Source organism: Ceratotherium simum, chromosome 22, assembly GCF_057802395.1.
Source record: "Ceratotherium simum simum isolate JZ-2026a chromosome 22, ASM5780239v1, whole genome shotgun sequence".
In the NCBI taxonomy this organism is placed as follows: Eukaryota; Metazoa; Chordata; class Mammalia; order Perissodactyla; family Rhinocerotidae; genus Ceratotherium; species Ceratotherium simum.
In genome coordinates, this window is record NC_141921.1 from 16,414,723 (window position 1) to 16,439,286 (window position 24,564).

The window sequence follows — 24,564 nt, forward strand, 5'->3', positions numbered from 1 at the left end:
AGCAAGCGCATAAAGGCCCGTGGGCGGAGCTTCCGTGCCCCTGGCCAGTGGACGTCGGAGCTGCGGAGCACGGCCCGCGCTCGGAGGCGGGGCTCCGGCGGACGCACAGGTCCGCTGAGGGACGGGGCCCAGGAGAGCGCCAGAGGCGGTGAAAGCCTCCTGGGCATGCGCCGCCGGGCCTGGGAGGCGGAGCTTCGCTCGGGGGCGGGGCTGCCGGGGGTGGTACTTCGGCCTCCGTGGCGGGCGGCGCACGGTCCCGTTAGGTCAGAGGAGGCAATGGCGGCGCGCGCGTTGAGGTTGCTGACCGCGCTGCTGGCCGTCGCCGCCGCCGCCTCCCGGGCGGAGGTGGAGTCCGAGGCGGGATGGGACGTGGCGGCGCCTGATCTGCTCTTCGCCGACGGGACCGCGGCCTACGCGCGCGGGGACTGGGCCGGGGTGGTTCTGAGCATGGAGCGGGCGCTGCGCTCGCGGGCCGCCCTGCGCGCCCTCCGCCTGCGCTGCCGCACCCGCTGTGCCGCCGACCTGCCGTGGGAGCTGGACCCCGACGCGCCCCCGAGCCCGGCGCCGGCCGCGGGTGCCGCCGCCCTGCGCGACCTGCGCTTCTTCGGGGGCCTGCTGCGCCGCGCCGCCTGCCTGCGCCGCTGCCTCGGGCCGCCGGCCGCGCACGCGCTCAGCGAGGAGCTGGAGTTGGAGTTCCGCAAGCGGAGCCCCTACAACTACCTGCAGGTCGCCTACTTCAAGGTGCAGACCTGCCCGGGCTCGGGCGGCCGGGGGCCTTCTGGGCGTGGTGGCAGGCGACCCGGGGGAACTTGGGGGGTCAGGGAAGCGTCCGCGAAGAGGGAAGGTGGCCTCCTGGCCGGGGAGTTCTCCTCGGATCCAGGGAGAGCAGGGACGCTGCCGGGAGACCTGTCTCGCCTGGCTCTCATAGGGAGATTGGACCCCAAAGGTCCAGCCTGGGGGCTAAGGCACAGACCCAGCAATACTTGGCCTGTGTTCCCCGGGAGGCCCCCGAGAGCGGCAGCTTGGGTCTCTCATCCTGATTTCATTGTAAGTGTCCGAGAGAGAAGCTGGGACCTTTTACAGTATCTTCCTTCCGGTTCGTGTTTCAGGGATGCTTTTCCTGCTGCCCGAGCCCGAGCGCTGCAGCTCTCTTTCAGGACCTGAGGTTGCCACGTCGCCAGTAAGGGCTGTCTAGCGCCTCCCTGTGGGGGACCCTCAGGCCCTTCTGTCAGGTTTCCAAAGAAAAGGGGTATTTTTAGGAATTCCAGAGTGCCTTAAGTCCCAGTGTATACATGGATTTGGAGTGCTCCTGGCTTGCGTGATGATGATGACAGCCAGCACAGACTTTCAGGCACCGTTTTAAGTACTTTGCGTTTGTTAATTCGTTTGCCCAGATTCTTGCAATATCTATCCTGTAAGGAAGGTGCTATTATTAGCCGCATTTTGTTGGGGGAAATAAAAGAAGGAGGACTATGCCGATTATCTATAATATCCATAGTTTAATAGACCTTCAAATCAGCCTAAAGAGAGACTAAGAAAATCTTGGGGACCTCAGATTTCCTCCTCTCCACAAGCATTTTGCTTACACAGTTCTGCTCCATTCCTCCTAGTTACTCAAATGAATACTGGACCTGAAACCAAAATAATTAGGCTGTGTCTTTGGTCATGTCACTTAATAGCACTTTTTAAAATTCTTTGACAAACATTTATTGAATACCTACTACATTCCAGTTCTTGTATAGGTAATTAAAATGCTTGACTTGATATGTTTTTGTTTTGTCTTGCTTTCCTGTTAAGAATCACTGTAGTAAGAACTACTAAAAGAATATGTCACAGGTCTGTGGGGGCACAAAGGAAGGAGAATCTAGCTTTGTCTCACAGAAATTAGAAAGACTTGAAAGAAAGGATGACATTTGAAGCTGATCCTAAATACTGCTAGAGGAGAAGAAAGATGGCTGTTCCAGACAGAGTGAGGCAAGACTGGAAAGAGAATTCTGCAGGCCTCAGGAAGCCATCATCAGAATTGGGTTTCAGAATGCTAATTCTGGAAGCCACGAGGAATAAGCCTTGGAAGGAGAAAGTGGTGGCAGGGCGAGCCATTAGGAGATGAATGTAGTTGTCCACATGAGAGAAGGAAATTCGGTGCCTCAGTGCTTAGGAAGTAAAGAAGGGCTGGGGCAGAGAGAGGAGGGAGGAGATGGGGGAGAACAGAGCAAGACAACAGCAATGCCCAAAGATAGGGGAGAGAGAATAACTCCACAAAAGGGACAGACTTGAGAGAATTTCTGATTTTACCATTGAGGAAACTGAGGTACACAGATGAGGATTATTGACCTTGGGTTACCTAGCTATTTTAGCGTCACAGGCCAAGGCTGACTCCTTTTTTAGTGTGCACTTACTAGTACTGATGACCAGAAAAGAAAAAATATTTTCTTAGCATATTACTAATATGCTAAGATTTACAGTTACTGAGCTAACATTGATTGAGCATTTAATATGCACCCGGCACCATGTGTGAGAAGCTGCATATACGTTGCCCCAGTTAACCTTCCCGATAATCCTGTGAGGTAGTGAGTGAGGGCTGTCTGCAGATGACAGATTAGGGAACTGAGTTTAGAGAGTAAACTTGAAGTAATTTGTCTAAAGCCCCAGCAAGTGAGTGGTTAAACCTAGATCTGTCACCGGTCTGTCTGACCCCAAAGCCCTGTAGTTAATCATTAGGTCATCAGTGATTGATTCTGGAGTCTACGTATGAACCTGTGTCACTTGGATGTTCTGGAGTCCATTGCTGTGGGCATTATCATCATGGGTAGCACACTTTTTCTCCTCAGATTTCTTTATAGCTACTTGTTTTTACCTTGTGAGCCCTGGGCTTTGAGTCAGAAGATGCCTTGTGTGGATTTGGTATAGAACCTTAGGATTTTTCAGCCACCTACCTTTTCCTTGAATGTGTCAAAAACACTTATTTTATGGGGAAAAAAAGTATTTTCTAAGCAAATTCTTAGGTATGGTCTAATTGTTAACTGCTCTTTCTCCCCTACCCCTAAATCCTTGAAGCCTTAGGCTGTCTTCAGCTCAGTTGCTACATCTGAATCTTGAGAATGTGTTATTTGGGCAGTTAGTCTTCCACAGCCTTCCCCCTACAATAGGACCTTTGTTTTAAAATAGAAAGTTTACACCGATGAAGCATTACCTCCTGTAACTTGGGGACCCCTGAGCCTGATTTGAAAAATAGCTGAAAATCCGCCCAGGACCCTTGTGCTAATCTCTGGTGTGTAGTTCCTGCAGTAGGTGTGTTTTCTGGGGCTGGCAGGGGCTGGGGCACAATTTGAGTGGAAGGCTCAGGAAGGCTGGGATTTCCTGTTTACCGTGGACTGCGCATTTGGATACAAACCTTCAGGGTTTGGGTGTGAGAATTATGTTCTTGTGCTTCATTCTTAGATAAACAAGTTGGAGAAAGCCGTAGCAGCGGCGCACACCTTCTTCGTGGGCAATCCCGAGCACATGGAGATGCGTCAGAACCTAGACTATTACCAAACCATGTCTGGGGTGAAGGAGGCTGACTTCAAGGATCTTGAGGCCAAACCCCATATGGTAAAAAACTTGATCCCCGTCTCTCTCTCTGTCTTTTTATCAAAGTGACATTGACTAGGGTTGTTTTCTGATTACAGAAGTAATATATGTTCATTGAACAACATTAGAAAAATGCAGATAAGTATAAAACAGAAAGTAATCATCTATAATACTATCACCTTAAGAAAACCAGTAGTTGATATTTTGGCCAGTTTTTTAAGTCTAATCTAATAAGTCTAATAGTCTAATAATATAATAATATTATAATATATATTATATGTATGTATATATATAATATAATAAGTCTAACAATCTAATAAGTCTATCTAATTTTTTAACCTAATTTGGTGTCATATTATATATGTATTTTTCATCATCCTTTTTGAACTAACATTATATCATGAGCCTTTTCTCATATCTTTAAATTTTCTTTGAAAACACAACTTTTAATGGCTCCATGATAGTCCATCTTATGCATAGATCATATTAATTTACTTTTGGTCATGTAGGTTTTTGCTTTGCACTACAATAAGTGGCACAGTGTTCCTCAGTGTTCTTATTCTATTTGTTCAGCAGGAAAAGTCTGTTCCGTAAGAGATATTGTCTGTGATAATATAGCATTTTTGTAAAGAGTGTATGTTCTCTTAAATGTTAATAGTTTAGAAATAGAGATATCAGAAACAATGTCAGAATGACTTTTAAAAGTAAATTGTGTGCATCTGTTACATTATACAACTATACACAGTTTTGCGGGGTTTTTTTTAGTGATTTTGTGACAAATGAAAATAGTTATTGTCCACGAGAGGGGGCTGTGTCTCACAGATAGCAAAACCGAAGTCTGTAATCAGTGGCAGCAGCCCCCATTACCCCTGACTGCTGCAAAGATTGCTCTCATCGCCACAGACCACATTCTGACACTTAAGAGTTACATTTTTTTATTAAGCTTTTATTTTGAGAACTTTTAGCCCTACAGAAAAGTGCAAGAAAATTACAATGAGCTCCCATACATCTTTCATCTAGATTGAGTTAAATGTTTTTAAATTTCAAAAGAAACAAGTAAAGACCATTGACAAAAGGCCTTCGTTATGTAGCAGCTGCCCTTTCCATCCACAGCCTGACACCAGTAGGATATGAGGATGCCTGTGAAGGTAGCCATGGGCGAGGAGAGGGTTGTCTCTGGCCTGTGTTTGAGTACCCCTTCCTCCCAGTAGCACGAGTTCCGACTGGGAGTGCGACTCTACTCAGAGGAGCAGCCGCAGGAAGCTGTGCCCCACCTAGAGGCAGCCCTGCAAGAGTACTTCGTGGCCGATGAGGAGTGCCGGGCTCTCTGCGAAGGGCCCTATGACTACGACGGCTACAACTACCTTGACTACAATGCGGACCTCTTCCAGGCCATTACAGGTGCGCGCTTGGAGCCCAGCCCTCGCCAGGCCTGCCTGGGCTCTGAGAGCAATATCGTGATAATACAGACGCAGCTCTTCAGCCTCATTCCCAAATTTCTTAAATCTGGGAATCTGACTGGAAATTGCTTCCACTTGAATTTGTTCGTCTTAACCAGACTTTGAATCTTGAAGACTGACCTTATGCGTAGTCCCTCTCCTTGATTCCTTTCAGATCATTACATCCAGGTCCTCAGCTGTAAGCAGAGCTGTGTCACCGAGCTTGCTTCCCACCCAAGTCGAGAGAAACCCTTTGAAGACTTCCTCCCATCGCATTATAATTATCTGCAGTTTGCCTACTATAACAGTAAGGCCTGCTTTCCTCTTTCTCGGCTGCTTTTAACTAAGAAGCCAAAAGCAAGGTAGGCAGGATTATGGCCACTGGGCTTCTTCAACACATTTGGCTTCTCTCTGTGGCTCTGGGAGGCACCATGCCGGTGATCCCTGGGGGCCTTGTCACAAGCCACTGCCCTGGAAGCTGGTACCAGCAGCCCAAAAAGCTGGGAGAAGGAGACTCTAGGACCTCTCTCTCTTGTCCTTTCTATAACATTTGTAATCTAATTTTGCATCTGAATTAAGTTATAGCAAAGGCAAGGGTACTACCATTTCAACCAGTTCACAGCACATTTCCCAGCCCCCCTCCCTAGCACAGCACTGATGCTCTTAGGGGTTGCGGTGGGGCTGCTGTCAGTATCCTAAAAGCAACAAGTCTGCAGGCCTTTACTGCATTCCTGCTGTGTGCTAAGCGTTACAGCATGTTCAAGAATATATGGTGTTGGGGCCGGCCCGGTGGCGCAAGCAGTTAAGTGCGCACGTGCTCCGCTGCGGCGGCCCAGGGTTCGCCGGTTCGGACCCCGGGCGCGCACTGATACACCGCTTGGCTAAGCCATGCTGTGGCGGCGTCCCATGTAAAGTGGAGGAAGATGGGCACAGATGTTAGCCCAGGGCCCATCTTCCTCAGCAAAAAAAAGAGGAGGATTGGCAGATGTTTGCACAGGGCTGATCTCCTCACAAAAAAAAAAAAAAAAAAAAGAATATATGGTGTATATAATTGAGTTGAGGAGACTGACACATATCAACAAGAACTGTTATGCCAAAGAGGCAATCTGCTATTGTAATCTTCCCCCCTCTTCTGAAAATCCATAGGGGGAAAAAAGGTAGGAAGACAGGGGAATATTCCTGAAATTGGTCTAATGATTGGGAATGTTGAGGCCAGTGTTTGAATTATCTGAGGACCCTGCATACCGTAAAATCAGTTGTATATTCTATGTGTATTCTATAACTTCTCCCCCAAATCAGACAGTCCTGTTATGTAGCTGGTGCCATCCTGTTGTGTCATCATTTCCTGAGCTGTGCTGAGACTGTACACTAGTGGTTCCTGGTACCCAAGATTGGACCCTTTCTTCTCAGCCATTTTTTTTGCCCTTTGCAGTTGGGAATTATTCACAGGCTATTGAATGTGCCAAGACCTATCTCCTCTTCTTCCCCAATGACGAGGTGATGAACCAGAATCTGGCCTACTATACAGCCATGCTTGGAGAAGAACAAGCCACGTCCATTGGCCCCCGTGAGGTGAGAGACTTCCATTAGTTAGGGCAGCTGCGAGCTGAACCCAGAGGGCAGAGAGTGGGGTAGAGGAAGGAGAGCCAGCCCTGCTTGGGTGTGGTGGGGACAGGGTGCGTGGGGTGTGCGTGCACAGACCGCTTCCCCCTCAGAGAACAAGGGAGCACAGGAAGCTTGGGGAACACATGGGAGCCATAATCAGCATGATCTGGGCCCAGAAGTCTGTGAGCTGGCAAAGAAAAACAGGACTGCACAGCAGCCATGTTCTTTCTCTTTTTTGGTGCCCCTACTTTGAGACTTGACACCATTTGACCAAAATCTGTCATTTTTTTACTTCATGCTAAATTTTTTTTTCACTCACCTGTTTTCTGTCTCTGTTTTCCTCCCTATCTCCTCTTCTTTCTGCCATTGTCTGATCTCTCCCTCTTTCAGCATTATTCCCATCTGACTCCAAAACAAGGAGAAAAGTCTATCAAATACAAAGACTAAAATGAAATGCACTGAAATGTTAACAATGGTTATTTCTGGGTGGTGGAATTATGGGTGATTTTTGTATTTTGCTCATTCATATTTTCTAAATTCCCTGCAGTAAATGGGTATTATTTTTGTAATTAAAAACGTGAAAAGTTCTCTGTTTTTTTTTTTTCCCCCAAAGCCCCAGTAGATAGTTGTATGTCATAGCTGCACTTCCTTCTATTTGCTGTATGTGGGACGCGGCCTCAGCATGGCCGGAGAAGCGGTGCATCAGTGCGCGCCCGGGATCCCAACCCGGGCCGCCAGCAGCGGAGCGCGCGCACTTAACCGCTAAGCCACAGGGCTGGTCCAAAAGTTCTCTGTTTTTAACGTAATGAGATTTGAGCCTTGATATTTGTACGTAAGCCTTGCACAGACCCTAGACCCTCTCCTTCTTGAGCCCAGAACCATGAGGTGGATTTGAAGTCACTAGTCTGGGCTGAAGTGCTGGCTCCTGCACTTACTAGCCGTGTGACCTTTGGCTACGTCCAAAGGTCGTAGCACGTCGGGTGGGATCTTAGGCGTGCTCCATTGCCCCTCTGAGTCTCGGTTTCTCCTTCTATAAAATGGGACTGTGGTTCTTGCTCTGTCTTCAACACAGGATGAGTGTGAGAGTCAAATGAGGTCTTGAGCCAACAGGCGCAGTACTAGTGTGTACAAAGTGTTGTGTGCACAGGTAGCATTGCGGGAGTCTTGCTGATGGTACACAGGTAGCAGGTGGCCAGTTTTCTCGCCTCTGACCTCAGCCACTTCCTGAAACAGGGTGGCTTATCACTGTGGCCCTCAGTCACTTGTGTCCTGCTGGCCTTTCCCAAACTCCACGTACATTTTATGTAAAAATGGCTGTAACTTTAGACTAGTTTTTCATTTTGTCAAAGGAAAAAATGGTAAATAGCTACAGTTACTCTAGAGGCCACTCAGTTGTTTATGCAACAAATATATTAGACAAAGGTAGGGGGTGAGAAAACAGGCACACCCCTGCACTGTTGGGGTACTGCAAATCGCACTGTTCATTTAACCAGCAATTCAACTGCCAGGATTCACCTCGCAGCTGTACCACACGGGATGCAAAGGTGCACGTGCACAGATGTGCATCGGAACATCACTGCTAAAAGCAAAAAAACTAGAAACAAGCTAAATGCCATCAATTTGGGGACTAGTTAAATAAATTATGGTACATGCATTCAATGACATACAAGACAACTCTTATATTGCATGAGTAGATTACTGTGCACCAATATGAAATTAGCTCCATGATCCAATTTTAGGTAAAGAAAAAAAGAAGATAGAGAACTGTAATTATATTATATCCTATTTATGTTTTTGTAAGACATATATATTTTTAAAATTTTAAACTTTCTGGACAGATTGATAAGAAACTGTTAATAGGGATTACCCCTGAGGCGTGGGCCTACAGGTCAGGGGTGTGGAGGGAGGCCTGACTGTTTCTATTTATGTTTGTCTCTCTGGGGATTTTTTTTAGCTATATATGATTACTTTCATGTCCTTTTGAATGCTATCCAAAACATACCTTAGAGATATATAATCCAAAGTTTATAGAACACTATAGAGAATGTAATAGTGGACATGCGTGCAGGCTGTCGTGGAAGCAGGGGGACGTCATCGACTGACTGCCTGCAGAGTCAGGGAAGGCTTCGCAAGGGGAAGTGGTGTTGGCGTTTGGTTTTAAAAGCCTTCAATAGGTGAATGAGGCAGGGAAGGGCCTTTTAGACAGAGAACAGCATGTGCAAACAACCTGGACAATTGTCACATATAAATGGAAGGTGGTACTGGGGAGTTACAGGAGATGAGGCCTGAGAGGGTCAGATTTTGAAGGGTCTTAAGTGCCATGCCACAACCTGAGACTGTATTCCATGAGGCAGACGGTGGCAAGTCCTCGAAGAGTTTAAGCAGTAGCCTGACAAGATGTGATGGGGCAGGGCTCAGAAAGGGAAGCAACGGGAAGCCGGAGAGCAGTTGGAGGCGATTGTGGTGGTGCAGAGGAGAGCCTCCGAGGCCTGAGGGAGGCAGTGTTGAGAAGAGGGGCACTCACGAGGTGGAGGGAGGAGGCGGAGTTGGCAGAGTGTGGGGTGTTCCCACTCCTCCCTCCTCTCCATATCCACTGAGGCACCACGTTCCCCGAGTGGGAGACGCATGCAGGGTGCTGTCCACACACCCAGGAACACACAGCTGGAGCAGGTGCTTTCCTCACGGTCTTCCGGCCTGCCTGGCCCCACCCGAGGTGGCTCATGTTCCCTCTGTTCTCTGGGAGAAGTGGGCAGATGATGTGGCAGTAGCAGACTTCTCATTCGGTTGTTACTGTTGAAAAGAACCACCCTTCAAATGTGTGTGGCATTTTATAGCTTACAAAATTCTTTCATAGCTTTTATTTCATTTAATGCTCATAACAACCCGGTGAGGTGGCACCACCAGCCTACCCTGAAGGAAAAACCGAGGCTCTTCCTTCCTAGCTCTGGAATCCCCCATAGAAATAATCCTCTCTCACCATCCCTCCTCAGTGGAGACCGGTTACCTTGTATTTGTCTTCTGTGGCCGCTAGATGGTGACCATCTGGATTTGAGATGGCACTTCTCCTGGTCTCTTTGTCTTGCTGGGTTGAGACCTTTTCTTTTCCCCACTTATGGTCATATTAGTGAGTCTGGGGCAGAAAAGGAAAATAAGCCCATGTGGTGAATCTACTCTTTCTAACTAGAACTCCCCTTCTAGAAAGAAAGTAACAAACGTTTGTTGAGCCCTGTCCACAGCCAAGCGCTGCACTGTGTTTACACCCATCATCTCATCTAATCATCACAGCTGCCCTGTGAGGTGGGCACCATTCTACCCATGTTAGAAATGAGGACGTTTAGCCTTCAGGAGATGAGGTAACTTGCCCAGTGGCTTATGGTGGGAGCAGTGGTGACGGAATCTCTGTTTTCCTGCCTTTTCCTTGTGGCTGCACAGTTCCTGACACAGAGCTGATGCTCAGCAAACCAGTGTTGAATGAATAAATGGAGGAAGTGGGATTTGCTCCCTAGTAGCCTCATAGAGCAGTGGAAAGGGTTCAGTGAGGAACCGTACCTAGCTGGGTGTCTAGCACTTGGTGAAGGAAGCCAATCATTTAAACTCCTTAGGAGAAAATGTCCATCTTCCTCTCAGGTAAATATAATAGATGATATAGGATTCATTGATGCCTTTAGCATTTTCTTAACTGCCCTCATCTTTTATTTCAACTGATGATGTCTTCTTTTTCTTTTCCTTCCTTCTGCTGCTTGGAGACTAGCGGGGCACCTAGGGAAAGATGTGACCCCGGAAGGTACTTAGTTTCCCTGCCCTGGGTAAGCCCTACCTGTGAGCACATGTAGGGAGGGCCAGGTGCCCTCTTGCTGCAGCTGCCCACCTCCAGGGAGGGACATAGACAATTCAGAGTCTGAGGGGAGGGAGGTGGCGTAGTAAAAAGCACATGGGCTTTAGGATAGGAAAGACCTGGGTTTGAATGTAGGTCCCTGCTCTACCATTTCCTATAGTGTCACCTTAAATTAGTCACATATCCCTTCTGCACCTCAGTGTCCTCGTCTGTAAAATAAAGATAATAGTATCAACCTCAGAGGTGGCTGTAAAGATTAAATGAGTAACACACGAGTTGCCTCGATTTCCTTCCTGAGTATTGAACTCCTGCAGAAGTCGAGAAGGAATTTTCCTTCTTTGAAGAATATTTCCACATCTGAGAATCATCAGATTTTCTGTCTCAGAGATTTCCGGCAGGGGCAGGAAGGGGGCTTTTTCCCTTCAAGGGAAGCCTGGCTATGCCACCCTCAGAGGTACTGCTTGTGCCAGGCGAGAGTGACCTTGAGCACAGAAGTGAGACTTTTGTCCCAGACTGGGGAATGGACACGGTAGTGCTAGTGGGAGGGGAAGCCTCAGGTCACACTGGAGCAGCAGTGGGAATGCCAGGGGCACCCCGAGAGTTAGCGGATGGGCTGAGCTCCAGGGCCTTCCCTCCACTTGTTTCCTCAGAGTGCACGGGAGCACCGTCAGCGAAGCCTGCTGGAGAAGGAGCTGCTTTTCTTCGCTTATGATGTCTTTGGAATTCCCTTTGTTGATCCGGTGAGCCAGGGTGCAGGAGCTGGGGAGGGAGGGAGTGAGGAGGGCAAGGGATGGGGCTGAGTGGTGCACTGTGTGACTCTGGGGAAAAAACTCTTAGGGGTTGAGCCAAACATGGGGCTATGAAGCCTGTGGACAAGAGACAGGGGAAGATAAAGGGGAATTCTGGGCAGCTGGCTCCAGGTGACTTAGGTTCAGCAGTCTCTCACTTCATCTACTGAGAGGAGGCAGCTGGTAAGGGGGAGTCTCCTGTAGGCCCTAGTCTGTGCATCGAAACCTGGAAGATTAAGTAGGTCAGCCTACAGTGTTCATTTTTTTCTGATCTGCTTTTAGGATTCATGGACTCCTGAAGAGGTGATTCCCAAGAGACTGCAAGAGAAACAGAAGTGAGGACCTTGAAGAAACTGCATGATTGGATCAGTCTGATGAAGCACTTGAGGCTTCCTGAGCCCAGGCAGATGTGAACTCCTGGCAAGGGGTGGGCAGGTCCAGTCTGGGCAGTTGGGGTGGGAGGCAGGGCCAGCCCCAGAATACAGTCCTCAGGGTGGCTGTGCTCACAGGTCAGAACGGGAAACAGCCGTCCGTATCTCCCAGGAGATTGGAAACCTTATGAAGGAGATTGAGACTCTTGTGGAAGAGAAGACCAAGGAGTCGCTGGATGTGAGCAGGCTGACCCGGGAAGGTAAGAAGACAGAGTTCAGGGCCTGTCTGCAGCTGTCGTGGAGGCAGCAAGGCGGGTCATCCCCACGTTAGCTGGGCAGCACCGCCCCCCCAGCAGTACCAAGCTCACCATGGGCCAGCCTTGGGACCTGAGCCAGCACGGGGCAGGGCTTAGCCTCACCTCAATGTCCTTCCTAACTTGCCAACAGGACTCCCACCTGGAAAGAGCACTGAGAGTTGGCCTTTGGTTAAAAAATAAGACCCCTGTGTCACAGTAACACTAGTTTAGTTCACTTCAGTAAGTATTTATAGGACAAAACTCATCCTGTCTCCCTACTGCGAAACTGTTTTCTCCGAACTGCCATCATTCATCCTGTTACCAACCCCACAATCTTGGGGTCTCCTTTGGTCCTCCTCCCCTCCAATCTGCCGGGGAGGCCTCCCATTATGACTCTGCTCTGTTTCTTGTCTCTCTGCCCAACCCCTTTCTTATCCTCCTGTTGGCACTCATCTTTCCTCTTCCAGTCTGTCCTTGCCTCTTCCCACATGGGGCTGGACCTGTCTTCCAGACACAGGGACTCTGACGCCATCCTCCTGCCTGCCCCTTCAACTGTGTTCTGCTCTTCCCCCATTTGTACTTCTCTTCACCCACACTGGGCTGCTCCTGTGCCTTGAGCCTTGAGCCTCTCTCTGCCCACGAGTCGTTGTTCGTGCCTGTCCCTCCTCCTAACACACTTCCCATCCTCTCTGCCCAGGAGGCATCAGATATACCCTACAAAGCCTTGCTTAGTCTCCCGGCCCATTAGGGTCCCCTCCGTCTTTCTGCCGAGCTTCCAGGGCAGTTCGCTTGTCCTCACAAGGTCTGCCTTGTGCTGGTTGTTTGCGTAATTGTTGGAACAGGTGCTGGGGCTGGCCCCGTGGCTTAGCGGTTGAGTGTGCGCGCTCCGCTGCTGGCGGCCTGGGTTCGGATCCCAGGCGTGCACCGATGCACCACTTGTCCGGCCATGCTGAGGCCACATCCCACATACAGCAACTAGAAGGATGTGCAACTGTGACATACAACTATCTACTGGGGCTCTGGGGGAAAAAGAAATAAATAAATAATTATAAACAAAACGAATTGAAATTTTTAAAAAATAAATAAATAAATAAATAAATAAAATGATGAGGAGGATGATATGATGGTAGCTAAACTTTTGAGCATTCACTGTGTGCCAAGTCTTTCACTTGCCTTGTTGTTCTTTACGTCAAACAGGCATCAAACTTAGGAGGTAGATGCCATTTTCCAGGTGAGAATATTAAAACTCAGGGAGGTTAAGTAACTTGCCAGGGTCACACAGCTGTGAAGTGGAGGATCCAGGAGTCAAACCCAGTTCTTTCTTTTTTTTTTTTTTTTTTTTTTTTAATAATTTTTTTATTTATTTTTTCCCCCCAAAGCCCCAGCAGATAGCTGTATGTCATAGCTGCACATCCTTCTAGTTGCTGTATGTGGGACGCGGCCCCAGCATGGCCGGAGAAGCGGTGTGTCGGTGCGCGCCCGGGATCCGAACCCGGGCCGCCAGCAGCGGAGCACGCACACTTAACCGCTAAGCCACGGGGCCAGCCCAAACCCAGTTCTTTCTGATTCTGGAGCTCGTGTGTTAGGATGTCTTCTCAGTGATAACGTGAAGGCCCGAGAGCCAGCAGCTGTTTGGGAGTGGAGCTCAGACTAGGCCTTGCATCTCCTGTCTTTCAGCTCCAAGTGCTGTCCTCTGGACCACCCCACCTTTGGGAGCATCCGCATGGGAGATTCCTCTGGTGAACAGGAAACAGTTGGAACTTCTGTTCCTTACGGGGAAGCAGTATCTGATGGAGAGTGTCTGGACAGGCTTGTCATTGCTTTGCAGGTGGCCCCCTGCTCTATGAAGGCATCAGTCTCACCATGAACTCCAAAGTCTTGAATGGCTCCCAGCGGGTGGTGATGGATGGCGTCATCTCTGACGACGAGTGCCAGGAGCTGCAGCAACTGACCAACGTAAGGGAAACCAGTGGCCCACCTTCTCTCTGGGCCCGGCCTCTCCTCCTGTGTGCCTCTTCAGTGCTGAGGTTTGCTCACTCTCTGCTGTGAGCACTTGACCACCTCTCCTCAGGCCGTCAGCTGCCCTGACTAATTCCACCTGCTTTTTGGGCCTCGTAGGCAGCAGCAACTTCAGGAGATGGCTACCGGGGTCAAACCTCCCCACACACCCCTAACGAGAAGTTCTATGGTGTCACTGTCTTCAGAGCCCTCAAGGTACAGTCAGTACTTGGTGTTCTAGAGTGTGGAGAAGGGGGAGGACTTGGGAATGGTGGAGGAAAGGTAAGAGGCGTGCCTGTCGACATTCCAGCTGCCTCGGAGGGAGGATAGATTCAGTTGACCGAGGTTAACCTTTGAATCCTGGCTATTAGACCAGGTGTAATAATATGAGGCAAGCAAGACAAGACTGGTACCCAAAGCTGTGAGGGTGCTTTCTGAAGAATGGCTGTACTTCTGAGCAGGATGCACAAATGATTCATCAAGAGAAGTATGAAGGGAGGGGAAAGCGTCATCTGGGAGGGTGTTGTGTGCGGTAAGCAGAGAGACTGCACCTTCGGCAGGTGGATGAGGAGCGGGCCTGGTGCCTCGGTGGCCTCTGTTGGCCCACAGAGGAGCGTTGAGGGTGTGCTGACCACTGGTCTCTTTGCAGCTGGGGCAGGAAGGAAAAGTCCCTCTGCAGAGCGCCCAGCTGTACTACAACGTCACGGAGAAGGTGCGGCGCGTCATGGAGTCCTACTTCCGCCTGGACACCCCCCTCTACTTCTCCTACTCCCACCTGGTGTGCCGCACCGCCATCGAAGGTGAGGCGCCAGGCGGAAGCTGAGGACATGGGGACAGGATACGGTCCCTGTCATCCTCATTGGGGAACCAACATAAACAAATGTTTAAGTCGCAACTCAGTGCGATGGGTGCAGCGGAGGAGATTACAGCCAGTCTCCCCGGGGAGTCAGGAGGGCTTCTCAGAGGAGGTGATGACTGTGCGCGGGACGAATGGGGGAACGTTCCAGCCAAAGAGAAGAGCCTGTGCTCAGGTGTGGAGGCACCAAGAGACCGGAGCTCAGGGAGTCGCCGTTTCGGGGGTCAGGCTAAAGGGGGCGTTCAGATAAGGCTGGTGCAGTCTTCAGAAGCCGAGTGAGCAAGAGCTGCAGTCAAGAGTTTGTTATTATCCTGTAGGCCAGTGGTTCTCAACAAGGGTATTGCATGTACAGGAGTCTTGAGGTCAGTCATGAGCTATGTTGCAGGTTCTCTGTCACTGATTGTTAAATGCTGGATTTGTGAGAAATGTACGTATTTTACAAGTCAGAGCACTTTCTTTTTTTTTTTTTTTTTAGATTTTTATTTATTTATTTATTTTCCCCCCAAAGCCCCAGTGGATAGTTGTATGTCATAGCTGCACATCCATCTAGTTGCTGTATATGGGACGCGGCCTCAGCATGGCCGGAGAAGTGGTGCGTCGGTGTGTGCCTGGGATCCGAACCCCGGCCGCCAGCAGCGGAGCGCGCGCACCCAACTGCTAAGCCACAGGGCTGGCCCTTACAAGTCAGAGCACTCTCGAGGCTATTCCTCATTCACTCTTCCTCTCACACTCCCTTTTTGCTTTCCTGAGGGAGGGGAAGGGCTAGTGCTCCAGGAATCACGTGGCCCACAGCCGGTGGCTCTGTCATGTCATGGCCTTCAGAGGGTCCCTGGTGCTGATGGCTGGCAGAGATTAGGGGGCTTTACTCTCCCTCAGAGTGTTTGGAGTTCTGTCAGAATGTGGGCCTGCCCAAAGGAAGAGGTCAGAGCACAACTGTAGGAGTCCAGGCGCCTCACAGGTGGAGGCGCCCTGGGGCGTGGGCGGTGGGAGGCCGGGAGGAGGCAAGCAGTGAAAGGCTGGGCGAGGCCTTGTTTTCACAAGGTTAGTTTTGCTGCTCTGTGATAAGAGACTTGGAGACTTGGAGAGCGTGGATCAGAGGAAGGAACGCTGGTCAGCAGTGGCCTTGGTAGGCAAAGATGGAGGCCTCAACTCAGCAAGTGGCAGTGAGAGGAGAGAGAAGAGAAGACACGAGGGAGATGTAGGAGGTGGCAGGACAGGGCCTGGTCACGACTGGGCCAGCGGGGACAGATAGGAGGATCCACCATGACTTGACGGTGCCGCCAGCCTGCACAAGGCGTGCAGGTTTGTGCAGAGGGATGATGCGCCCGGTGCCGTGAACGCGGTCTGTCTGCCATCCTGCAGTCAGCCCTGTCTGTCCTCTTTGCTGACCATCATCCTGCATGGTTTCTCCAGCCACCCCCACCTCCAGACCCCTGCTGAACTTAACTCCTTGCCTTTGCTCTTCTCTGCTCCCCTCAGGCTGGCCCCACCTTATCTCCCACTGGAGGATTGAGTCTCACTGCACCTGCATCCTGCTGACCTGACTCCTCGTTTTCACTTCCCTGGGGATTCCTGTTTTGTCAATTCTAACCAGAAAGCCAGGGTTATGCCATTCAGCCCAGGATCTGCCCTTGGTTAGAGCCCCACAGCCCTGCTTGCTGCACCTGCTCACCCCACCAAGAACCTTTCGAGGTGGCCTGCAGATTTATTCTGACCCTAGGCTGCTGGCTTAGCCAGAAACCCCCTCGTTCATTGACATTCCCGTAGACCCAGATGCATTTCGGGAGGCACCCACCACGTGCTGCAATGTCTCCTGAGGTGCCCCAGTGCTAACATGTGTTACCTTGGCCCCAGAGGCACAGGCTGAGAGGAAGGACAGTAGCCACCCAGTCCATGTGGACAACTGCATCCTGAATGCTGAGGCCCTCGTGTGCATCAAGGAGCCCCCCGCCTACACCTTCCGGGACTACAGGTGCCAGCTCTCCCTCTGAGGCCCCCAAGTGCCCTGTGCCTTGCCCTCTCCTGCAACACACACACACACACACACACACACACACACAGGTTTGGGACCAACTGTTCCCAAAGTTCAGTCTCTTGACCCCAGATCCTCTGAACAGGAGGTTGGACAATAAGGGAGTCTTTGCAGTGTAGTGTGATGAGTAGGATAGTGAAAGGTGGACGTGGTACAGAAGTACCCCAGAGGAGGGCGTGGTAGATTCTCTAGGACGAGAGTGGGGCAGTGGGAAGGTTGGGAGTTGTGTTTGTGAGGCTTCAGAGAAGGTTCTAGAAGGCTTTCTTCCTATGAAAGGCCCCCCTCCAGCTGCTGGTTGAGAGCACTTGGAGATGCAGGCACTGGTGCTGTGGGGTCTCTGGGGAGCAGGAGGAGGACATCTGTATCGAGATGCTCTCTGCCTTTCCCAGTGCCATCCTTTACTTAAATGGAGACTTCGATGGAGGAAAATTTTATTTCACTGAACTCGATGCCAAGACTGTGACGGTGAGTGCGCCTTTGTCCCTGTCCCTGGGAGACAGAAACCCTCAAAGTGTAGTGGGCAGAACGGCCAGCTGGTCTTCCCAGTGGCCAGCGCTCCCCTCCCCAGTCCAGGGGGCTTTGCGACATGTCAGTTACCTCTCTGACTGGTCACCTTTTCTCTTAACTCTGGTATTTGGGAAGCCAGGCTGGGGAGCCACCCTCAGTCCTGGACCCTGATGACCCCACATCTCTTCTGAAGGCAAGTTCCAGTCTCTGTCCTGTGTACCCCGACTTTTGTCTCCTTTAGGCAGAGGTGCAGCCCCAGTGCGGAAGGGCTGTGGGTTTCTCTTCAGGGACTGAAAACCCGCACGGAGTGAAGGCCGTCACCAGAGGGCAGCGCTGTGCCATCGCCCTGTGGTTCACCTTGGATGCTCGGCACAGTGAGCGGGTGAGAACCGTTGGTGCTGCCGTGATCTGTTCCTGGCTGGGCCCTGGTTCTGCTTCCTCCTTCCCCAAATCCCGTTCCTAAGGGCTGAGACAGGAAAGGAGCGCTGGGCTCGGGAGTCCAGAGAGACTCCTTACTCCAGCGCTGTGTCACTGTGGCCACGCTGCCTCTTCCTCCCTGGCCCTTCTTCCTTACTTATAGAAGGGGCTCCAGGTGGGGAGGCCAAGATGGGCAACGATCCTGGCTCTTGGTCCCTCATTGGGCACCACCTCAGCTGTCCCTTCCCAGAGAGTAGGACCTGCTGGGAAGGAGCTGAGCTCGGAGGCCATTGAGGAAGAGCCTTCTTCTTCTCCAGGGGGTAGATCCTGAGAGATGGTGAGTACCTGCTCCAGAGGCCTCTCTGAGTAGGCAGGGGTTTGTCCTTGCAGGACAGGGTGCAGGCAGATGACCTGGTGAAGATGCTCTTTAGCCCAGAAGAGATGGACCTTCCCCAGGAGCAACCCCAGGAAGCCCAGGAGAGCCCCCCCAAACCTGCAGAGAGGTCTCTCTCCAGCAGTGAGTTGGGGCACAAGGATGAGCTCTGAAGCGTCCAGCTCACACATGGATGGGTGATCAGACCCACCATGCGGAACTCTGTCCTGCACCCTGGACTGGCCGGCCCTGGGAGCCAAGGAGCAGTGGGGAACACGTCTGCTGCCAGCCAAGGAGCCCTGCTCACAGCCATCCGCAGGGTGCTACTGCTGTTGGAGTGGATGTGGCAGGACGGCCCTCTCTCCTCTGGACCTGGCTGAGGGCTCAGGACACAGGCCCAGAGCCACCCCCAGGGGCCAGCACAGGCAGCTGCGTGACAGCAATACAGTATTTAAGTGTCTGTGTAGACAACCAAAGAATAAATGATTTGTGTTTTTGTACTCAGTGGTTTGTTCAGAGAGGGGAAATGTGCCATCTGCTCCAGAGGTTTCGCTGGCTAGAAATTGCTCTGGGCAGCATGGTGTGAGGAGGCCTGGCTCAGTACTCAGCTCGGCCACTTCCTGTGCAGCGCAGGCCAGACGCTTAACCTCAGGGACCTCGGGGCTGTCATCTGTATAATGGGGATCATAATCCTCGCTCTGCCCACCTCTGGGCAGTTGTGTGGCCCAGACACGATATCAGATGTGACGGCACTTTGTAACCTGGAACGCTCTGGATGAAGGGTGGAGATTATCGCTAATCCCCGTCTGGCAGCTAGCAGCCAGTCAGCAGTGCTCTGGCGTACTGCCCTCGTGTCAGCCACATGCATCCCGCACCGCCGTCTGGCCTCAGAATCCCCGCAGCTCAGGGCCTCCGTGTGTTGGACGACACACGCCTCTCGGAGACGGAGAAAGCGCAGAACTGGAGAGTCAGCTCCTCTGGCCACAAGCCTGTCTCCCTCCTGGGCTTGAGATGCTGTTGGCTGGTGAGTTTGGGCAGCTGCAGTCTGAGTGCTCATTTAGTCAATCAGCCCATGTTTATTTACTGAGCACCAGCTAAGTGCCTGGTGCTGGGAACGCGGTAGCACACAAAACAAGTCCCAGCCCTCGTGGAGCTTCCATTTCAGTGGAAAAGACAGGTAACAAACACGTAGATGTGTGGGTATGGGTGTGTGATCCTCTGAGGTAGAAAAGAAAGCACGTTAGGGAGGAACAGGAAGAGGCCAGTGTGGTGACAGTGGGCCTGGAGAGCAGCCGGTGAGATCAGAGTCTCAGGGCCTCGTCGGCCTCTGTGAGCGCTTGGGCTTTGACTCAGTGAGACAGGAACCCTTGGAGGGTTTTGGGCAGAGGAGTGACGGCATCCCACTTAGGTGTTTTGTTTTGTTTTGTTTTGTGAGGAAGATCAGCCCTGAGCTAACATCCACGCCAATCCTCTTTGCTGAGGAAGACCGGCTCTGAGCTACCATCTATTGCCAATCCTCCTCCTTTTTTCCCCCAAAGCCCCAGTAGATAGTTGTGTGTCATAGCTGCACATCCTTCTAGTTGCTGTATGTGGGACGCGGCCTCAGCATGGCCGGAGCAGCGTCGGCGCGCGCCCGGGATCCGAACCCGGGCTGCCAGCAGCAGAGCGCACGCACTTAACCACTAAGCCGCGGGGCCGGCCCCCCCACTTAGGTTTTAAACACCTCAGTGAAGACTGTGCAGGATGGGCTGTGGGGCAGGAATGGAGACAGCAGAGCAGAGTGGAGGCTGCGGAGTAGCCACAGAGAGAGACGAAGGTGGTGCAGGTCAGGGTGTTGGCAGTGAAGGCAGTGAGAAAGGTCAGGTTCTGGATCTATTTTTGAAGTAGAGCCAACAGGAGTTGCTGATGGATTTGATGGTATAAGAAAAAGGAGCATCAAGAAGGAGTCTAGTCTGAGCAGTTGGAAAAATGGAGCTGCCCTTTCCTATGACAGAGAAGCCTGCAGGAGGGATGGTGATGTGGAAGCCAGGAGTTTGGATTTGCACGTGTTACGCTTAAGTTTGAGGAGCCCATTAGGTCTCCAAGTGGAAATCTCAGTCGGGTATGTGTGTCTGGAGTTTGGGAGAGGTGGGGGTAGGAGCCATAACTTGGGGAGTCATCATGGACATGTGGATGGTGTTCAAAGCCAGGAGACAGGTGAGTGTAGACAGAAGAGTCAGAAGACTGAATCTGGCTGGAGGTGACGGGGGCAGGAGGACAGTGGGATCCAGCAGAGACCAGGATCAGTCGTGAGCAGGGGAACGTGAGAGGGCTGGTGTCCTGGAGTCAATGAGAGCCTTTCCTGAAGGAAGGAAGGGTGTCAAATGCTGCTGAGAGGTGGAGCGAGATGAGAACTGCGAATCCACTTTTGGGTTTGGCAACATGGAGATCAGGGAGAACTTTAGCAAGAGACGTTTTGGTGAGATGATGTGGACGAAAGATGGGCTGGAGTGAGTCCAAGAGAGAAGGAGAGGAGAGTAAGTAGTGATGGCGGGTACAGACAAGTCTTCTAGGAGTTTGGCTCCACATGGGGGCAGAAAGATGAGCTGGGGGGAGATGTGAGTGCAGGAACGGCAACAGCACCACATGTGAGTATGTTTGAGGGAATGATCTCAGAGGAACGGTCACTACTTCAGTCATTGGTGATCCCGGGTCCTGTCTGGGTGACCCGCTCGCCGCATGGAGAGACGACCGCATTAATGGAAAGAGCATTCATAAAAAAATAAAAATAAAAATAAAGGGCCGGCCCCGTGGCTTAGCGATTAAGTGCGCGCGCTCCGCTACTGGCGGCCCGGGTTTGGATCCCGGCGCGCACCAACACACCGCTTCTCCGGCCATGCTGAGGCCGTGTCCCACATACAGCAACTAGAAGGATGTGCAGCTATGACATACAACTATCTACTGGGGCTTTGGGGGAAAAAAATAAATAAATAAGAAAGAGCATTCACCCACGTGCTGCGCTGGACGAGACTCTCTCTTCCATCTCTTGGAGCCAGGTGACCTCCGAATGTGTTTCCTCACCAGTAATGTGGATCACAGTCCTTACCTCCCAGGATGGTGGAGAGTATTAACGAGGGGGTGCTCATAACATGCCTGACACGATGCTTAGCACATAGTAGATGCTCAGCATTACAGAAAACTAATCAGCCTGATTCTGGTCTTCCAGAAGTTTCCACATCAAGGCAGATGACCTTACAATTTCAACATATGCTAACCACATGGAGACAGCAGACTGTCTCAGCCAAGCTCATGAAAGGCCAGATGTTTTCACAGCAACAGGACTGGGATAAGTGCCTGTAATTAGGGTGGACGAGTCGTCCCGGAAGCAAGAGGAGGTGACGGGGTCCAGGCTGAGATGTGGCTGTGACTGTTCGGTCCATGTTGGTAATGTATGCGCAAGGACATGTGAGCCGTGAGGAAAGTTTGCTTGAGATGAAGGGAGAGCACCCATGGGAGCATTAGAGCATGTGGGAGGCAACTCGGCAAACATGGGAAGATGTGGACGTGGAAGACCCTGGTCTCTGGCACCCCAGGCAGCTGGAGAGCACTCAGCAGGGCACCAAGAGAGCCTGTGTGCAGGTTGTTGGGGAGGGGGACAGGGCACCAACAGATGGTCACGTGTGCAGCACAGGCGCCCCCGCCCTGTGTTAGGCTTGGGACACAAAAATGAGGCTGGTGGTAGGGCCTTGAGATGCTTCCAGGCCTCGGGAAGGAGACAAACAGGGCACCGAGTGCCGTGAAAGGAAATAGGCAGAGAGCATTACAGGATCCCAGATCAGGGCGCTCAGGCCGCCTGGGCGGGCAAGATGGTCGGGTGGCCATGTGCTGGCTGCACTGCTTGCTGGCTATGTGGCCTGAGGCAAGTCCTCTCCCGTCAGAGCCTGTGGTTCCGCAGGAAAGTCAGACTCAGGTGGGGGAGTGAGAGCAGCACCACCTTCTAGGCCTGCCAGGTGGTGGCTGCAGAGAATGTGCTGGGCGGCAACCAGCCGAGTCAGACCCTCCTAACTGGCTGTGGGAGAGGACCGGGGAAAGGGCTCCAGAGTTTCGTTCACTTCCTCCCCATACCAGTCAGTCAGTCCACAATCAGCACACCTCCTGAGCGCCTGCTCCCCGCCAGGCACCGCCAGGCAGGAAGGGCAGTGGGTCCTTGGCCACAGGTAGTCCACCCACACCCAGGGTGAGAGAGCACAAGGAGGAGACCCGCCAAGTGAGAGTCTTTCTGGAATAGAGCTTTCATTAGCCACGTTTCTTCAGGCGTATTATGTTTTCCAAGAGCACTTCTCACCCATTGTTTGATGCTTGTAAACTCCCTCGTGAACCAGACAGGGTAAGTGGTATTACCCCTGTTTTTTAGTTGAGGAACCAGGCCTAGAGAAGCTAAGAGACTTGCCAAATGTCACACAGCTTTTCAGTGGCAGAGGTGGAGCTAGAACCCTGAGCTTCTTGTAATGTATGTGACTGCTCTGGTTACACTGTGAAGTGTAACACCCCGGGGCAGTTTCTAGTTAGCTCCTAATGGAGGCTGGGGTGGGACCCTCAGCCTTCCTGCTCTCCCCCAGCGTGCCCTGGGCTGCAGGGGGGCCACAGGGTGGGGGGAGCCCTGGGTGGAGAAGCCCCACGTTAGGGAACTCCATTCCAGGAGCAGATCTGAGCCCAAAAGATTTGGAACATTGGGGAGGGAAGGCCCTCAGGGTAGGAGAGGATATTTTGGTGGAACAGAGTCAAAACCTCAAATAACAGAAGGTTATAAACAAGAGCTTCAGAGGGAGATGGAAGCGTTGTTCTGGATCACGAAGTGGCCTTGGGTGCCCAGTGTGAGGGAGGGCTCTGGCGATGCCCAGGATGGAGGAGCGTGCAGGCCTCCTGATGTCCAAGTCCTCAGAGCCTTTGGTACTGGGGACAGCTGTGCAAGCCAATTGGCTCCCTTCCCCTCTTGGGCTCTCAGCTTCCTCATGAGTCAGTGGAGGGGTTGCAGCCTGTGGTCTCCAGGGCCTGTGGCTCTGACACTTCCTGTGAGGATCCCGAGGCTCAGAGCTCAGAGACCTGACTCAGGTGCTCTTCAGACCAGAACGACCCCCGGGTCTTCCTTACCAAGAGGGCCTCTGCAGCAGGCAGGAGAAGGGGCCAAGGCCCAGCTTGGCGGGAGAGCCAGCCTGGTCTTTGGGGAGCAACCTGGCCCGGCGGCTGCCAAGTGCAGGCATCCGGCCCTCCCTCGGATGATGATCAGTTCCATCAACCCTCAGGCCCGCATGAGCAGACGCCCTGTTCAGAGGTGAGGACGCAGGCTCTACAGCCAGCTCGGGTGTCAGTCACCTCTAGTGAGCACATTATGACTGCCCCACCCCTCCCAGTCCTGAGAAAGGCCGGGGGTGTGGAGCGATCGTGGCGCTGACGCCGCACAGATCTGACGGGAAGGCCTCCCCGCTTCCTAGCTGGGGTGAGTTACGCCTCAGCCTGGGCTCCTCATCCGTGAAAGGACTGCCCACTGTGAGGCACCGTGAGCATTAGGTCAACCCACAGAAAGGCTGCTCACTGCCTCCCCAGGAGTCTCCCCTCCCCACCCTGGGCTCCCACAATGGCCTCTGCTCCCGTGGGGCATACTGTCTCGTCATAGTCTGTGGCAGAAGAATCTGAATTCAGGACTGACTTCTCTAGAACTGTTTTAGGCCTCACTTGCTTTTTAGGCCTGCGGGCTGTCCCGGGAAGCAGGTGTTCGTGTACACAGATCCGTGTGGCCCTGGCCCTCCCAGCGCAGAGGTCCACAGGGGGCCCAACGTTCAGAACTGCAGGCCAAACAGCGCCCGGCCCTGACCCTTCAGAGGGCGGACTGCTCCCCCAGCTCCCAGCCGGCCAGCCGGAGCTGCAGGCCATACCAGGGGCCCACGCCTTGGGTGGGCACACAGGGCAGCCATTGTCTGCGCAGTGCCTGGCACCCTCTCGTTTGCATAGCCACGTGAAGAATGCGAGAGAGCAGGCTGGGGACGTATCCCTGCAGAGGGGGCCAGGCTGTGGGGAGGAAGCAGGCCGGGGTTGCAGCAGGACCCTGCCTTCCCCCAGTGCAGCCCAGGAAAGGCGGGTGGGCCACTGGGGATGGAGGGGGTGGCTGAGGGGCTGGCGGGAGTGGGAGCAGGGTTGTGACATTCCCCCCACACCCACGCCCAGCAGATCCCATGGGGCTGAACTGAACGTGAGGGGATTGCTAATAAGGTCGAGGAGAGTTAAACATTCCCCTGCTCCAGAGGGCTGAGCTAGGATGGGGGGTGGCATTAGAAGGGCAGCCTGAACCCCAGGAATGCGCAGAAGCCGCGGCTCCCCCCCAGGCTGTTCTGGAGCTAGGGGCCAGGGCCTGGTGCCTCAGGCCCCCACAGGAGCTGCTGAGCCAGCCAGCAAGGGGATTAGCCGGGCTGAGCAGTCTGCCTTCCTTCGGCTGAGGCC

General features: G+C 52.3%; 1 protein-coding gene across 2 annotated transcripts; it reads left to right on the top strand.

The window, feature by feature from the left end:
• The first annotated feature begins 229 nt into the window (after nucleotides 1–229).
• On the top strand, nucleotides 230–18,408 carry P3H1 (prolyl 3-hydroxylase 1). Of its 2 annotated transcripts, XM_004443136.3 has the most exons (15): nucleotides 232–741; nucleotides 3,442–3,594; nucleotides 4,785–4,974; nucleotides 5,188–5,319; nucleotides 6,445–6,584; nucleotides 11,103–11,192; nucleotides 11,523–11,575; nucleotides 11,750–11,871; nucleotides 13,736–13,863; nucleotides 14,026–14,121; nucleotides 14,555–14,705; nucleotides 16,616–16,733; nucleotides 17,183–17,258; nucleotides 17,542–17,682; nucleotides 18,108–18,408. In XM_004443136.3, the coding sequence occupies exons 1-15, from the start codon at nucleotides 277–279 to the stop codon at nucleotides 18,261–18,263; spliced, it is 2,211 nt and encodes a 736-aa protein (XP_004443193.3). In that variant the 5' UTR covers nucleotides 232–276; the 3' UTR covers nucleotides 18,264–18,408. The 2 variants fall into 2 exon arrangements, with proteins under 2 accessions (XP_087302261.1, XP_004443193.3); XM_087446135.1 differs by lacking the exons at nucleotides 16,616–16,733; nucleotides 17,183–17,258; nucleotides 17,542–17,682; nucleotides 18,108–18,408 and adding an exon at nucleotides 16,241–16,609 and having other exon boundaries at nucleotides 230–741.
• The last annotated feature ends 6,156 nt before the right edge of the window (nucleotides 18,409–24,564 follow it).

Coding starts and splice junctions, on each gene's coding strand:
- P3H1 (XM_004443136.3), top strand. CDS start 277: ATGGCGGCGCGCGCGTTGAGGTTGCTGACCGCGCTGCTGGCCGTCGCC. Junction 11,576..11,749: donor AGACTGCAAGAGAAACAGAA/GTGAGGACCTTG, acceptor CTGTGCTCACAG/GTCAGAACGGGAAACAGCCG. Junction 14,706..16,615: donor GTGCCGCACCGCCATCGAAG/GTGAGGCGCCAG, acceptor CCTTGGCCCCAG/AGGCACAGGCTGAGAGGAAG.